The sequence below is a fragment of the Scardinius erythrophthalmus genome, assembly GCF_964197995.2.
Source record: "Scardinius erythrophthalmus genome assembly, chromosome: 12".
In the NCBI taxonomy this organism is placed as follows: domain Eukaryota; kingdom Metazoa; phylum Chordata; class Actinopteri; order Cypriniformes; family Leuciscidae; genus Scardinius; species Scardinius erythrophthalmus.
The window spans coordinates 22,050,284-22,067,855 of record NC_138232.1 but is presented as its reverse complement, the minus strand read 5'-3'; the positions used below and the strand labels follow the sequence as shown (position 1 = coordinate 22,067,855).

The following is a 17,572-nucleotide window of genomic DNA, read 5'->3' as shown; positions in this document are numbered from 1 at the left end:
ATTCGGCAGTACATTTAACCATATTTTAAAGACAACCAAATTAATTACGAAATTACATATACTTGTACATGCATTAAAGTCACTTTTTAAACATTTTATATACATTTTTTAACTATAACCAATTGAATAAACTTTTATTCAATTTCAAATAACATGCAGTTTAGTGTCTGTAAATATTACATTCAGTTTTCAAAGTGTTTTCTTTTAATTATTTCTGTTATAACTATATCTATTTTCAAAAGTATGATACAGTGTACTTCTTTATCACAAGGGATGTCACATCAGTAGCTAGAAAAAGTTGTTTTATTCTACATGGAGCAAGTTGCCCCTCAATTTGTTTTTTTTTTTCATCCTCCACTTTTGACAACCCCCACAACAGCCATATTACACAAACATGCTATACAGACTTGTAAACCGGGTTGTATCTGTAATTCAAAAGAGCTTCTTTATTTTAAAGTAGAAAGTTTTCTTTAGACCTTTCAGTGAACTTATGATATACAGTGCTATAACATAGCTGGGAGGAAAAAAGTAAGCTCATTTATAAGGAAAAAGTTGCGCTGCAACCCTATCACGAAAATGCATCAGTGGACTGAGAAATCACTGTGTACTGAGATATTTCCGTGTAAATATCTATCTATAATGCTACATTTTCCAGCACATTGCCTTTTATGCCTACATTTTTCTTAAAAGTGCTGTAAGCTAATATTTTTGGTGGAATACCACAAAATATCCCTACTACCTGACAGATATCACTGAAAAAGATGTCCAGAGGAATCAAATCTGTCTGTGACAGCCCTAGGCAATGTAAACAGCAAAAAAGGGAAAGGGAGTGGTCCGCATTTTTTTCCTCAGAAATATTGTATTTTCCGGAATTAAAGTTAGAATATAAGTTCTAGCATCGCTAATCTGTCATCGCAGCCCTCTCATTATAATGCAGCCAACAAAACAGAAGAAGTTACACAGCTTTGTACAGTATCTAAGGAAAACTGAAATGGTATGTGAAATATTTCGAAAAGCTGGAATCACAGAGGGTGATGACGGTAAATCGGATGACTCGGCAGAGGAGGACACGGTGGTTTCCTCCAGTCTAAGTGGGCAGTTCTTGGCCAGAATAAGCTGCCATGAAAAAAAATAAGAATTCTGGCCTTGTGAGAGATGGGAGTTAGCAAACATCTCGAATCATTTACAGCACCTTCAAGGGTCAATATTCAATTAGCAGAAGCATTGCCTCGATTTCCTTATGTATCACTTTGGTTACCTGAGAATCGCATGGAACCTCCTCTGGCGGACAGGGGTGGAGCCTGGAAAGCGTAGATGACATCACTCTCTGAGATACTCGTCATATCATCTTCATCAGAGAAAGAGCGCTGGAACCCATTTGAGTTAATCTCTGTCAAAATCACCTGTAAGAGAAAGAGAAATGTTGATTTCAAATGGCCTTGCACACCATGAAATTGATTATTCTGAAAAACAAGCAACTTGGGTTTTAGTAAACAAAGAAGATACATAGCATATAATGCAGTCATATCAATCAATAAATAATTTATTTCTAAAGCACATTTAAAAACAACATGAGTTGACCAAAGTGCTTTACAGATTCAACATTTCAACAGCATTACACAAACATCAAACGACACAACAAGACAGTCAACACCACATAAGAACAGTTAAAAGCAGCAGAAAATAAATAAGTCATTAACATAGATTTAAAACCCTCAATGGAGTCGCAGGATTTGACATATACAAAGAGACTATTCCAAAGACTCGGTGCCGCCACCGAAAAGGCTCGATCTCCCTTTGTTTTCAACCGAGATTTTGGAACCTTTAAAAGCAAGCTTTGCGAGGATCTTGGTGGTCTGGCGGCACAATGATGCTGTAATAGATCAGAGATGTATACAGGGTCTAGCCCGTGTAAGCCTTTAAAGACTATAGACTAGTTGCACGTGGCCGCCATTTTGGATTTCGGATCAGCGAGTGTGCGGTTAGACACTTCCGGTTTCGCATTACGCCCGGTGCAGGGAGCCAGAGAAAGCCGAAATTTATCTTTTATAGTTGTTTATAGAATCAATTATCACTTAAAATACTACTAAGATACATATTACTAGACAATGGCAATTAAATGCATAGTCAGATTAATGAATGAAATACAACTGTTCTTTTTTTTTTACTTTATTTGACACAATTGTATTTGACAATTATGCCTACTGTAAATATATAGTTACAACTACGATTAGAGTTGTTTGCATAACATGCACCGTGAACATTCACATGTTTGCCCTGAGATAGGCTATTTATCTCCATAAATACTATTTTCTCAATTCTGCATGCATTTTTACTTACATCAATTGCTCAATCAATATTATCATCACATATTTTACATTTACATTTTTTACTGTAGGTACCACAAACAATTTAATATAGGTAAGTTTGTGTATATTTTACACGTAGTACAATACTGTATTATAAACACCAGACAGATTATTATTATTATTTATGAAACAGATCTTTACTCATCTCACTTGCACAAAATAAATGCAGTAATAGAAAGCATATAAACGCACAGGTGAAATACACTCAAAATTATATGCATTTAAAAATTTTGGTCGGGTCGAAGTCATCCCTCCGGATCTTCTGCATCCACTCTGTAGCCTACCGCAGCGTCAACGGGGAATGCATGAAAGCTGACTTCTCTGTTGTAACGTGTCGAAATGGTACATAACGGCACACAACGATGAAGTGCTGAGGCTGTCACCGTCTGAAAGGCAAGTCACCTCTCTTGAATACTCATTGTGAAAAAAATATCTCTCTGGTAATGAAACTTGGTCGCTGTTGTCTCCCGTTCTCGCTGTCGGATCACCAGAAGTTTTCACTGGAAGTACTAACCCACACACTCAAGTTCGAACAACGGTCGCCATGCACGGAGCGAATTGTAGCCTATCTCAGGGCAAATGTGTGAATGTTCACGGTGCATGTTATGCAAACAACTCTAATCGTAGTTGTAACTCTATATTTACAGTAGGCATAATTGTCATTGCGTATGTGTATATGAGTCAAATACAATCTTCTGTTCATGAACAATTGCATTTCATTCATTAATCTGACTATGCATCCGTGCATTTAATTGCCATTGGCTCGTGTGATAGTAATATGTATCTTAGTAGTATTTTAAGTGATAATTGATTCTATAAACAACTATAAAAGATAAATTTCGGCTTTCTCTGGCTCCCTGCACCGGGCGTAAAGCGAAACCGGAAGTGTCTAACCGCACACTCGCTGATCCGAAATCCAAAATGGCGGCCACGTGCAACTAGCCTATTAGGAGGACCTTGCATTGCACCCTATACTCCACAGGGAGCCAGTGCAAAGGGGCCAGCACTGGAGAGATACTATAGTCATAGTCAGATACTATAGTCATAGTCAGATTAGTATGGTAGTAAGCTAGTCTAAACCAACCATGCACATACTCATACACACTCATTACTGCCTCCCACCACAAGGGGGAGACACCATCTACAGTAGTATATTGTGTGGGAAGCCCTGCTAATACAAGGCTAAGTTTTTACAAAAAGCCACATAATACCTAATCTAAACTCTGTGGAACAGGCCAAATAAAAATCTGTTGCCTGAACTCATCATATAATATTCAGTGTTGAGATTTTGTCTATAAAGCCTAAGGAGGCAGTGAGTAATCCTTTTTCCTGTAATCTCAGACAAAGGTTGCGCCCTATGCTGATGTTTCTGTCCTCTCACATTGTTTGGGGCGGCTTTGAAATAGCCATAGCATCCCATAAGCATCTCCACAGCATTTCTGACAGAGCTGAAGAGATGAACACGCTACTGTATAAGAGATTAGAAATGGAGGTCTAAATGCTCTTACAGTATTGCAAATCTCTTGTATCACCTTGTAGTCTCTTTCCTTTAATATCATCTTGCATCTCCAATGGTTATAAACAGTAAAATGGCCTCAGATCCAAATAAATAAATAACATAACTCACAGGCAATGTAAGAAACACTAAGAGCTGGATAAGAGACCTTACAAATATTAAAGGAAGTAACTCTGCAGTAAGAGCATCTGGCCATCTATTCCTCATCAGATACGTAATGTCCTTATCTATCCAACAAAAATGTGCATAATTTGAGTGCACTAAATTAGTCAGGAAGAAATGTTTGATTGATTGATCTGATTTTTTTTACTATTATCTGTATAATTGTGGTTTTCTATATTTTGATATGAAAGCTGTTTAAAATTGATTAATTACTTATCAAAACCTTGAAAAAGATTTCAGCAAACTAATCTAGATCTTTTTATGATTTAAAAATGTACCAGTACTGTTTTTATTTGTATCATGTCTATGTAAAACACACTAAATTACTATTGCATATCAATAAAATTGCTTTGCCATGGAATGTTAACATGCTCATTGCATTATGAAAATAATAGCATTAGTTGGTGTACATAAGTTATATACTTCTTAATCTGAGTGCATTATTGTTAATGTGCACTAATAGGGTCTAATTACTCACCCCACAAGTACACTATATTGAATTGGGAATAGAGATTTCGGTGCAGGTGAATAAGCATGATCAGACTGTACATCAATGGACAGCACAATATAAACTTTGGTCATGATTGACAGTACTGATCATTCGAGTCATGTCATCGAGTCTGACATTCTCATTGGCAAGTGAAACCAAAGCAAACCCTTGTGCTAATATTGCCAATGCTCGTCTTAGACAGGGAAATAAATAATCTTGATAGTCTAAAGTCTGTCATTTCTGGGCAAAAGAGGGAATTTGTGGACTGTTCATTATCCAGAGCAACCTAATGTTAATTTCCATACTACTACTACTACTACAAAAAAAAAAAAAAAAAAAAAAAAAAATAATTTAGGCAATGTGCATGTTGCTATTATTATACTAATAATCTAAATCACAAGCACACTATATGGTTAGTTCACCCCCAACAAAAAAAAAAAAAGAAAGAAAAAAGAAAATATTTTAGTTATTTACCCTCATGTCATTTCAAACCCACAAGACCATCAAATCTGGTAAACGGAAGCTCAAATGTGCATGCTTGACGTGAGAATCAATGAGGTTTGTGTTCCAAACAAACACAAAAACAGGTTTGTGTAACATCACGGTAATCATCATGACATGTGGAATGTTGGACCTAACAAAAGCCAAAATCAAACAGTGTGCACCAGGTTTCAGTAAGTGATGATGTGATTGCTTGTTCAAGGATTATAGAAATGATTATAACAGTGTCATTAAACATGTATCTTGCAGCACAATAACACCTTGAGCCCTGGCTGAGCAAGTCTGGGTAGTTTCCATTAACCAACAGATGGAGTGTTCAGAGGAGGCAGTTTAATGGCGTATGAATAGAGATATATGCGCTTGTTCACTATTACTCTTCGCAAGCCTGGAATTTTTATGCAAGAGGAATTATTCTCTGGCAAGACTATGTAAGGTGTGTTTTTGCAGTGCAATACAATATTTTTTATGAACTAATGGGGTGAGAATAGATGGTGAGAACACAATGGGGTGAGAACACAATGTAGTTCAAGAATAGGAACAGAGAGAGAGAGAGAGAGAGAGAGAGAGAGAGAGAGAGAGAGAGAGAGAGAGAGAGAGAGAGAGAGAGAGAGAGAGAGAGAGAGAGAGAGAGAGAGAGAGAGAGAGAGAGAGAGAGAGAGAGAGAGAGAGAGAGAGAGAGAGAGAGAGAGAGAGAGAGAGAGAGAGATAAAACACCAGATATGATGGACAGCAGGTTTCACCTGGTCTGAAGAGATCTTGCCCTCCTCTGCTACCATGGCCCTGAGTGTTGAGACAGACCCAAAGAGAGGCACAGCCAACCCTACTCTCAGAAACCGCTGTCCTTCATTGTTGAACACCAGCGTCACATTCAAGGCCCTAAAAACACAGTAACATACATATTTAGCACATCATCTAATACAACTGTTCATGATGTCAATTTGTAGGCAAATTCAGCTAATTCACTATGGGTTCTTAAGGGTTTTTACCATAGAAGTTTTTCACTTATAAGAACAAATGGGAAATCTCTTCAAGTAATTGGAACCACAGACATTTTTGCAACATTAATACTGCAACAAAATGTGTTTAAAGCTTTTAGTTGTCTTAAAAAAGTTGCTAAATGGTTAACAAAAGGTTGTTATGGACATTAAAGGGATAGTTCACCCAAAAATGAAAAACAGCCTATGATTTACTCACCCTCAAGTAATCCTAGGTGTATATGACATTCTTCTTTCAGACTAATACAATCGGAGATATATAAAAAATGTCCTGGCTCTTAAAAACTTTATAATAGCAGTGAATGGCTGTATATTTTTGTGCTTCAATCCATGATACAAGTGCTCCACACGGCTCTGGGGGTTAATAAAGGCCCTCTGAAGTGAAGCGATGCGTTCGTTTAAGAAAAATATCCATATTTAAAACTTTATCGACTAAAATAACTACCAGACGGCCTACGCAAGTTTACTTGCGCCAAAAGAGTAACACTTGATGTATGACGCAGGATGTAGGAGTAGCGTAAGCTTTGACACCTCTCACAGTTCAAACAAACAGGGCTGGGCAACAAACTCAAGCCCCTACAACATTTCTCTTTAAAAATTCTCATTTTAGACTTCTAATTTGTGACTGGTGTTTTGTTTTGCTCGATCCTCTGCACTTCCACGTTCGTCATTACGTTGTACGTCAGGTCAAGGGTTAGTCTTTCGCTGTAAATCGGTGCGTATGGCCGTCTGCCGTAGCTAGTTATTTTAGTAGATAAAGTTTAAATATGGATATTTTTCTAACACGAACGCATCACTTCACTTCAGAATGACTTTATTAACCCCCCAGAGCCGTGTGGATTACTTTTATCATGGATGGATGCACTTTGATGGACTTCAAAACAGAAACGGCCATTCACTGCCATTATAAAGCTTGGAAGAGCCAGGACATTTTTTTTATATAACTCCAATTGTATTTGTCTGAAAGAAGAATGTCATAGAATTCTAGGATGGCTTGAGGGCGAATAAATCATGGGGTAATTTTCATTTTTGAGAGAACTATCCCTTTAAACTCTATCACAACGAACAGGAAAACACATCTACTCACTAGTAAGCCTTTTTTTACAGCTGTTTATAATCACACTCTTGCAAATTATTCTAACTTGTTCAATTATTCTAAAATGTTTTTAAATAAAGACTGAAGGAGTTGTTGGAAGCTTAATGGAGCTTTTTTTGTCCATACAAAGGAAGTAAATGAAACCTAATTTTTATTTTTGAGTGGACTATCCCTTTAACCATGGTTAAAAACCAGTGTAACACAAGCCGCGTTTCCATAACCTTTCAAATTGCGCAAAATTAAAATTGCGCATTTAAAATATGCCCAATGGAAACTTAACATTTTTCGCAATATATATCACAATATATATATATGTCACATGCAGGGCTACAGTCTGAGTGAGTGTAGATATGTCTGGTTGTGTGTGTACATGTTGTGAAGGTTGATTTAAACCAGAACGTGTCTCTAACACTGCCACATACACACACATTAGGGTTGGGAACTGATCTGTTTCCTGCTGTATTTGTTTTGCTTGAAATTGCCCCATACAAGCCAGTTGCACAGCAGCTGATCGTCTCAGAGCAGTAGCATTTTCCACTGCAGCTGCAATTGTGGACATTTATGGCTCTGGAGACTTGGGTGGACTTTTAGATGCCTCTCTCTGCTGCATTATTGAAAGCTGTATGTGAAATGCTGGACCCAACAAAAGCACTCCGTTGTAAAAAAACTACACTCTCACTTGAGTGAACCAGTGAGAAGTCAACCGAAGCTTTTTAGATTTTATCTCAGAGTCTGAATCATGTGACAGGGTTTTATATATGTGGACTGTCAATAAAACTTAGCTTATTCTGTGTTTTCAGAGTGTATCTGGGTGTGGTAAAGCGCTGGTTGGATGTGTTGCCTCTTGCAAAGACATATTTGTGCATTATTACTTTGAAAAGTACAGTCTGACTACAGCATATCAAATATCTGCACAGACACCAACTAGAGTTAATCACATTGATGTTAAAACTGAAAGCACTAATTGGGTAAGTCTGAAAAAAGAAGATCATTTCACCCCAAATTAAAAAAAAGGAAGTAAGAAAAGATATTTTGCATTGACTTCATAATGCATTGCAACCACAAATGACACATTGTGCAACCATGCCATTCCAAACCCATACAACTTTAATGTGTAAACAGATTTGACCACTCTTTTAATAGAAGGATTTTGCAACATTGGCTCATTGGAAAAACATGACTCCAAAAGAATGACTAAACAGTACCTATACAAACAATTCACTGCAGTTTTCAGCTGAAATGAACACTAGTGGCAGTAATACAACTTTTCACACAAATTATGATCACAGAAGCAGATTATTGATTAATAGAGAATAATTTTTTTGTGCATTTCCTTGCCCAATATTATGTTATGACTTTTTACCATAGTGCATGATTTGTAAACTAATACATTTGCATCACATAACCAACTCCATATGTATAGGCTTTTCTGACATAGTAAACTTGCTTGGTACAGTAGCTCATCTGGTACAACACTGCACTTGCCATGCGGAGTGCTCGGGTGTGAGTACTGTAACACACGTCACAATGAAAGAGCTTAAAGATATGTAGAAACAAGCTAAATGGCATGGCTGCTTCAGAAATAGCGTTTTTATCTCACGTTTGACTTTCTTAACATCAGTTTTGTATGTCATTTTCAAACACGATAAAATAAATAGAGCATTAAACCTTTTAGCGCCACTCACCGGACATTTTGTTTCCAAACCGCCAATAAAACATTAAGCATCGCAAAAAAACAATAAAACATTGCCAGATTCATGTTCATCTATTTCGGGTAAAACTAAAAGTGCCTTTAGCACCATTTATTGGACATTTTACTGTGAAATTGTCAAAAAAAAAAAAAAAAAAATCAAGAAGCAATGTAATATTATTTTATAGAAATGTCACCAGTTTACATTTTTGGGAGAACTAATCCTTTCAATTGTGAAGTATATTAGGAAAATATAACAGTATGTACGTATCATAACACAATTGGTTGTACAAATTAAAATTTAATTTACGGGAATGTATTAATGATATTCATGTACATATAGTATTACAGTAATACGAATTTTATTTTATTTTATTTTTACAAAAAGTGAGAATGATTTCTTTTATATATGTATTTCTTGAAAATTTAGATGAGATTCACCCACCAGCTCAATGAAAGAAATTTTTTTCTATTTGATCTCTCTGACTAGAGGCACTTGGGCACTGTAGGTTGTGCTGGCTAACCTGATTGGCTCCCTAAAGTCTTGCCCAGGAGTTCAGCTCACATGTAAGCAATGCTGGTCTGCTGACACAAGTGTTTCTGTCTATCCATGGCATGTGTCTAATCTAATTTGTAGTCTTCATATTAATTAACTGAAATTTACTAAAGACCTTCCAATTTGGCCTCCTAAGCTCTCAGTGAGGGTAGACATGCCATTTTCACTTTAATGAATGTGATTTAGAAATGCTGGGAAATCTGAGTGTTAAGGACAGTAGGTACAAGTCTTCATGATGAGCCGTAGTTCTCTCTATATATTTCTCGCGTTCTATTATCGGTCTGTCTGACAGGTTGACAGTCTCACAGAAAAGATTTTGCTGACTGGGAGTTTTTGAGATTTAAGAAAATTGAGACAATGTTCTGGTAAGAGCTGTTCACTTGGTCATTCATCACATGAAGAATTTCAGGGTGGTTAAGGACACAAACACACTGAAACACACAAAAGCAAAGATACACACAGACACATATACACACAAACACGTATACATGCATGAAAATACATATAGCATACAGACGTGAGTCCTCATAGAAAGTCCAAAGAGATAAAGACAGAAGGCACAGTAACATACCTGGTTTGTCGTAGTGGGATTGGAAGTGAAATACACAGGAAAGGGTCAAAGGTGTTGCTCTGTTTAAGGCAATGAGGGCATGTCAGTGATGACCTGAAACATAGAAATGACCATGAGACATTTAATTATTTTTTCCTTTAAAACACTCACAACCATAATAATCAATAGTAATAATAATATGAATTTTGATTTGCTTGATTTTATGTGTAGCTTTGTGAGGTTTAAAATGTCAAAACCCATTTATTTATTCATGTCCATTTAATTTTGGTCATATAGTTTGTCTTTAGTATGATGTCTCACATCAATGAGAGTCAGATTCTTACAATTTGACTTAAAACCTTTATGTGAACTAGCTTAGGCCAACTCAGTGAAAAGCACTCAATATGTATGTCTTAACTATAGAGTATTTATGTTATATTGGTAGTTTCCTAAAGTTACTAGCCACTTAGACTCTTCACTGGCCACAAAACTGCCATATACATGTAGATATATTTAATATTGTCTCATAATTTGGCAGCAGGTATATTAGGCTGTTGTCACTTTAGGACCTGATGCACAGACCCATTATACTGTTACACGTGTTTTCTTTCTCAACTGTTTAAGTTTACTTAAAACATAACATTGTGTTTAAGTGAATTCTCACCAAGACCGGCATTTTGACATTATTTTGTGTACGCGTATTTGACTGTTTAAGTGCAATAAGCAAAAAAGAACTGAATTTAGAACTGATAGGCGGCTTTATGTGTGCGCACTGTGGGTGTGAGCACAAAATATGCGGGAATGAGTATAAGTACGACCAATACTCAATCCCACATCGAAGTTCAAGCCCTGTAATACAAACAATATTCATCTGGAACAAATGAACCGAGTGAGTGAGGGGAGGCGGGTTTGTGCGTCAACTCGCTGTCGGAGAGATGAGAGAGAGCGAGAAAGCACAGCTGGTATCGTGAGTATAGGAAAAGTATAGAAATGAGTATAGGAAGCATTTCAGATATTTCGATATGTATCGAAAAATAGATATTTTTGACAACTCTACACTGTACTTAGTTTATTATTTCAGATGCCTTTTTAAAAGACATATATAATATATACTGTATATTGTTATTATTATTATTATTATTATTATATAAAACTGTATTGTACATAAAATTTAACCCGCCAAAGTGGCTAGTAGGAGTGACTGTGTTACACGCCACTGCAGAAATCCAACCACATTTGGCGGGTGTTAATGTCAAGCCCTGGCCACATTCCTTAAATCCTAAAACTACTAGCCTGGCAAGCCAGACCTACATCAAGATGTTGGGTCTGGCAACTCACCATAGGCTCAATCCGAGGGGCGGGATAAATGGCTGTCTTTCAAATTCCCTTTGCACGCAATAGGACAGCGCTTCAACCAACCAGAGCGTTTTCCCAACAGCGGAGCTAACGTTAGAGTTGACATATCTGGCCGGCAAAACTACGAACACATCTTCCTTTTTTAAGAATGACTTAAGTGCCGTTCTTTGCTCTTTTCTCAAAGAAAAACTTAACTCCAAGTCCTCCAGAGTCGCAGCCAAAGCCGATTCGAAAGACTGTTCTCCAGCAGCAGCAGCTCTTCTTTGTTTTCAAGTAGCAGGGAACCGTCGCAACTCTGTTGTCATTATGTTAAGCCCGCCCCGTCTACTCTATACACGACGTGATTGGCCTGACCCCCAGCACGAAAGTCAATGGAGAGTTGCTAGACTACCCTGGCTGCAAAATAATTTTTACTGCCGCTAGGGTGCGTCTAGATTTCTAGGCTATAAAACTACAGTATTTTGATCAAATCCCCTGACAGTTTAGCTGTTCAGGCTGCTGCATTCCAAAAACTCAATCTTTCTTAATCGCTATTATTATCTTTCATTCCAGTGGAGAAAAAATATATATATATATACACATTCTCCCAAAAAGGAAAGATGTATTGAGACTTATTTTAATGAGTATATATATATATATATATATATATATATATATATATATATATATATATATATATATATATATATATATGTTTTTTTTTTTTTTTTTTTTTTTTTTAAGGGGCAGTCACACTACACTTTTCATTCCATTGACTCCTATTAATACGCATGTTAATGATGGGAAAATCGACGAGAAATATCGGCATGTTCACAAGATCAGAAATGCATCTTGTGTTACTGGACAACAATACAAAAATATAGATTTTTGTCTGAAGAGTGTACAATAGATGAGCATGTCTATCTATACTCTGAGCCTGATATAGAGCTTCCCTTCATGACTCAACAGCTGAACACTGGAAATGCATTTGGGTTCTGCAGGTGCAATGTGTTCACCTGCAGTGCAGACGACAGCTCGAAAACCAGCAGAGATGGGCATATGTTCTCATATTCACTGCGATAGAAAGCTCTGAAATGCATTGATTTCAGTATCTCAGCATGAAAAAAAAAAAAGAGCATAGAGAGAATGATGAAAAACGAACGCAGAAGCAAAAAGGATAAAAGTGAGAAATAAAGATAGAAAAGACATCTATAAGTGGAATAAATGAAAAAGAAAGTGAGGGAACAGTAGATGTAGAATGTGTCTGAGATTGCATCATATTGGGGTCCAGTTGTCTATTGTGAACTCGTCAGAGCTGTCACATCAACCGCTGGAACCCCTTAAAATAGCAGCGCACTCCTACCACAGCCATAGCTAACAGATGTGTTTTGCACTGCACACACAAACAAATGATGCACTTGTTAGAGAGAAAGTGTGTATGAGGAGTTAGTGTGAAGATAAATGAAGAGCTGTGAAAATAACAGCATGTGACCATCATATCAGCAACAGCAATGATTATAATTGGCTGCGAAGCAACTGTGCACATCCAGTAGATTAAAATCAAATGGTTCATTTATTTATTTATTTTTTTGTGGCCTATATTATGTGGTTTAGAGCCATGGCAGAATCAACTCTGTACTCATCTGTAGTGGGACAGGAATCATACCCTAACATGTTATTTAACAAAATTAAGTTTAATTTCCAAAATGTAAAAATAAAAACATCCACGTTATGACATTAGACATCATTGCAAAAAATAACGTTCCTCAACAATGCGCCATTCTAGAAGATCTATAGCATGGTGGGAATACAAGCAAATAACATTTTTGCATTTTCTTAATTTTACAAAAGTTGGCTGCATTTGTAAAGTTTATAGCCATTTAACTCAGTTGCCTTAAAATATTTTTTCTTTATTGTATGAGATCAATTCATTAATAACTATAAACCAGAATTGTATCACAAATATATTTATTTTAAATGTCAATTAATGTTTATTTAGTATTCAAACAGGGGTTTTTTTTGCAACGTGGTTAGATTATTATTATTATTTTTTACATTTTTGTACCCTATAGAATCACACCATAAGTTAAGGTGCCTCTTTTCCCATGCCGTACTTGTGTTGTTAAGCTGCAGTAAATCACAGTGCCACTTAAAAGCACGTCCACTGAGAAAACTGTCTTTGAACTAGTCTGGTGGGCATGTCAGAAGAGCATTGGTTTATTGGGCTAAGGAGAAGTGAATAGACTGTATCTCTGTTTTACACTTTCCTCAAATTGGTCTGTAATGTTAATTCAGTGAATGTCATTCTTATATAGATTTATTGTAGTCATGCCCTGTTCTACGGGGGTGGTGGAAGGTGCTAAGCACCCTCAAACGCAAGCTAGAGCACCCTCAATTGATACTGTAATTATATATTGGCGAACGCAGATTTGGCAAACGCTCCAGTGCATATGTGTGTTTGCGCTCTGGAGAACGTCAAATGTATCTATTTACAACGTGTTTTTGCAGTGGTTAGCAAAGTAGCCAATCACAGACATAGTTGTTGATCTCTTGAATGCAATCAGACCAATCAGATGTGTTTAAGTTAGTCAGAATCCACTCACTGCTCAAAACGCCAGAGTTTTTATTCAGTGCTGAGTTGTGCAGGCTCGCGAAACCTCTCATTAACAAACAAAGTGTAGACACGATGTATGTAATAGATTTATTGTGAATTGTTGTCAGCTTAATTGATTATAACGGAACTTTGTGAGAAGCAACAGCGTTTTGGAGCGTTTAAGGGAGCGATCTTGGCTCGCTTTCGAGGCTACAGCCTATATAATCCATTGAATAAAACCATTGTTTTTTATGCTGCTAAGAGGAACCGATGGCCAATTGCATGCTACAAAGTTTCGGATGTGACATCTACATATAAATGCTGGATTCACTCTGCACAGGACAGGTATAATATGACATGTTAAAATAGTAATGCATTAAAGCAATGTAAAGGAAGACTAATAGATTAATAAAAAAATATTTGTATTATTCTATTATTATTCTATTCCAGTTATTGGTAAAAGTGATGACTTGTAAACTATCTTAAATGTCTCACTGTACACTGCACTATGGGGGAGCCGTTGCTTAGCCAACACAAAGACTATAGATATAGAAAGACTGCTACCTCCTATTACTTATGAATGGGAGAAACTACAACGCACAATATGGCGGAATATGTCCCGCCTTCTAAGTAAAAGAGCCAATTGCTGATTGGTAAAGACATTGCGTCACTGCAGTTGCCATTAGAAGCTCGGGCTTATGACTGCACATGCACATTGGCTCATCTAGCCAGAAAATTTCACTTTTTAACGCTATTTGAGCATAAGAAACAACACTAATGGGATAGTTCATGACAGATTTTGTGATATGTTATTTAATTGTGAGTTCACCAAGCAGTTTTTGAGATTTCAGGATTCCCCCAAATGGGACTTTGTCTTGGATGCCCGAAATAGCTGCCCCAAGGCATTGCAAATATGGCCGCCGAGTGAATAGACATTCCTTAAAGGGATTTTGGCCTACATCTGCACTTTACTAGAGCACCCTCAGTGATTTCTGTTTTATACGCATTCAGTTGCCTTCACTCAATCTGCAGTGAAGGGCCTTGGCAGCCATGAACTCAGTACCAGTCAACAGCAGAGCAGGTGGAACTGGTTTTTCCCCAAACAATATACGACCTCAGTCCAGGACATGCAGTTCTTTTCTAAAAAAGAGTCTTACTCGATTTATTCACTTTTATCACCAGGGAGATAAAAATTTATTCTATGAAAAAGGCAACAACAAAAAAAAAAGCAGTCAAAACAATCCAAAGTGAGCAAAATGAGACCATGCCTAAGGAAACACAAAGTCTGTTCCGAGTCTGAGATTGTATTTAAAAACAACTCGGCTTCTAAATAAATCAACACAAGGTCCTCCAAACTCCTAGTCAATACTTTAGCAACATTGGGGGGGGGGTGTCTGTTTGCAATATTTGTCATCTAGCTGATATGTAGCTAAAATCTATTTTTAATATGGCAACCAAACTTAGATTTGTTATCAACACTGCAATCCTATTGCCAGTGAGACGGTAGATAACCATTTGTTCCTGTCTTTCCATTATCTACTGCAGCTGAAGCAGAACCTGATATACAACAGTGGCCAAAAGTCATGTCCGGAGGGGACATTTGCTTTTAATGACCCTTCAGGCTCGATTAAACAATCACAATATGAAGAGTATGATATATTGGCAAGAAGAATACACTAAATTTGGTTAAGGTATTAAAATGATTTTTTTTTCTTTTCGAAAAGAGGGAAATCTCCATATTATGGAATATGGGTTTAATAGTATTATGCAAAAACAATGCATAGAAAAACAAAAAGCTCACAGGAAATAAAGCATACATTGACTACAATGTAATCAGTTAATAACATTTTGTTGGTTCTCCCTTGTTTTTGATTACAGCAGCCATTCTGCTGGGTATTAACTTGCTAAACTTTGTGCATGTGTCATGCTTAACTTCTTTCCAATCCTCCTTAAGTTCTTCCCAAAGTTGAGCTTCATTGGATGCCCTGCATGACTTATCACAATTCAGGCATATCATTTCCCAAAGGTTTTCAATGGCTTTAAGGTCAGGGGACTGAGGAGGCCACTTCTTAATGCTGAGAAAAAACACTTATTGCGTGCAACTTTGCTGCATTTGTAAAGTGTTTGGGATTGTTATGTTGGAAAACGGTCGGGGGCGCTATTACGCATATTCCGAAAGAGTACAGATTCTTCTGATCAAAACACAGATGAAGAAGAAGCAGAAACAAACAACAGAAGCATTGCTTATGCACATGTAAAATAATGTGATCATCAGAACAAGATCATCCATAAATCAAAACTGTCTAATGTTACAGAAAGAAATGTCGATCCAGAAAGAGATATGGTGCTGTTTAAGCTTTGAGGGTGTTGATGGAAGCAATATACTCCATGTTTTGATCATCATTCTAAATGACAAAAAAGCGATTTTTTTCCAGCTTTATAAAATTTTTTTTTTTTTTTTTTTTTTTTTTTTTATGAAATTTACCCACATTCAAGTGTTGAAAAAAAGAATGCATGAAGCTAGAATAGTTTTAATTAAACTTGGAATATAGTGCGTGAGCATGTTCAGATATTCATTCAACAAAACATGGACATTTTGTGAAAATGATCAGATATGCTGGCGCTGGCTGGAAACTTATTTAAAAAAAATGTTGGCAAGGAAAGAGTTAAAAACACTCCAGTCATTTCCTACCAACATACTTGAGGCCATTTAATGCTAGGTTGTTCAATTTTGACTTGTCAGAATGTAGAACGTGGCTCCAATCTTCAATACTCCAATCCCTATGTTCTTTGGTTAATGCAAGGTTTTATTTTGCAGTTGATAAAACTGATAAAAGGAACACAATCTCTCAATCCAGTCTCTTGTAGCTGTTGGCTTACAGTTCAAGATGAAATTGGAGGTTCCTCACAACTGCACGTCTCATCTAGGTCTTTAGAAGCTGTTTTCGTCCTTCATTGCTTCACCCTTCTGTCAAAAGGCTTTCTGGTCTTCCTTGACCAGCCACAGCACTTTACATTCTGCATGGTAAGGGTGTCACTGTGCTTTGAAATAATTCTACGGACACTGTGACCATTTACATCCGGCACATTTAGCTATTTTAACAATATCCTCCTTGGTCGCAGAGGACAGCTCCTTCCATCTGGCTATTTTCACTAAAACCCACAAAATAACATCTAATGATATAGCTAATACCTCCCACATAGTGACTGAATTATAGGCTGGGAATGAGTGCAAGCTTGGTATGACAACTTGGCCAAAAAAGACGTCCAAGCAATTTGGTGTGTTTCATTGCATCAGGACAAATAATCTGATTGACACATAGAACACGTACATTAGTTTTACACTTCAGGCACAACTTCAAAACATGCATACAAACTAATTAATAAACATTTAATAAAAAGTTCTTAATTAAGAACATTTAGCCACTATTGTATATCAAAATCTTATCTTGGCTTTTTTTGTCTTGTTACAATATTCAATATGGTTTTTATGCATCAGTTCTTAAACAAGTGTTTTGTTTTTTTCAATAATTTTAACCAAACAGACATTGAAGTCAATAGGGGTGCACCGATCCGACTTTTTCAGTCCCCATACCGATACCGATGCCTGGGCTTTGTGTATCTGTCGATACCCGATACCGATCCGATACTATAGTTGAATTAATAATAAACTGTATACCTTCCACCTTATACCTTCCTTGAAGAGACTAAAGGCACCA

The 17,572-nt window shown here is 36.8% G+C and overlaps 1 protein-coding gene across 1 annotated transcript in view; it reads right to left on the bottom strand.

The window, feature by feature from the left end:
• Positions 1–17,572, bottom strand: part of usp43a (ubiquitin specific peptidase 43a) — a gene marked incomplete at its 3' end in the record, with an annotated part of 117,568 nt that overhangs the window by 34,106 nt on the left and 65,890 nt on the right. Inside the window, exons 4-6 of the mRNA XM_081380354.1 lie at positions 9,947–10,039; positions 5,779–5,914; positions 1,259–1,403 (exon numbers count right to left, since the gene is read on the bottom strand). Coding sequence (XP_081236480.1) covers positions 1,259–1,403; positions 5,779–5,914; positions 9,947–10,039 — 374 coding nt within the window. The remainder of the gene's footprint in view (positions 1–1,258; positions 1,404–5,778; positions 5,915–9,946; positions 10,040–17,572) is intronic.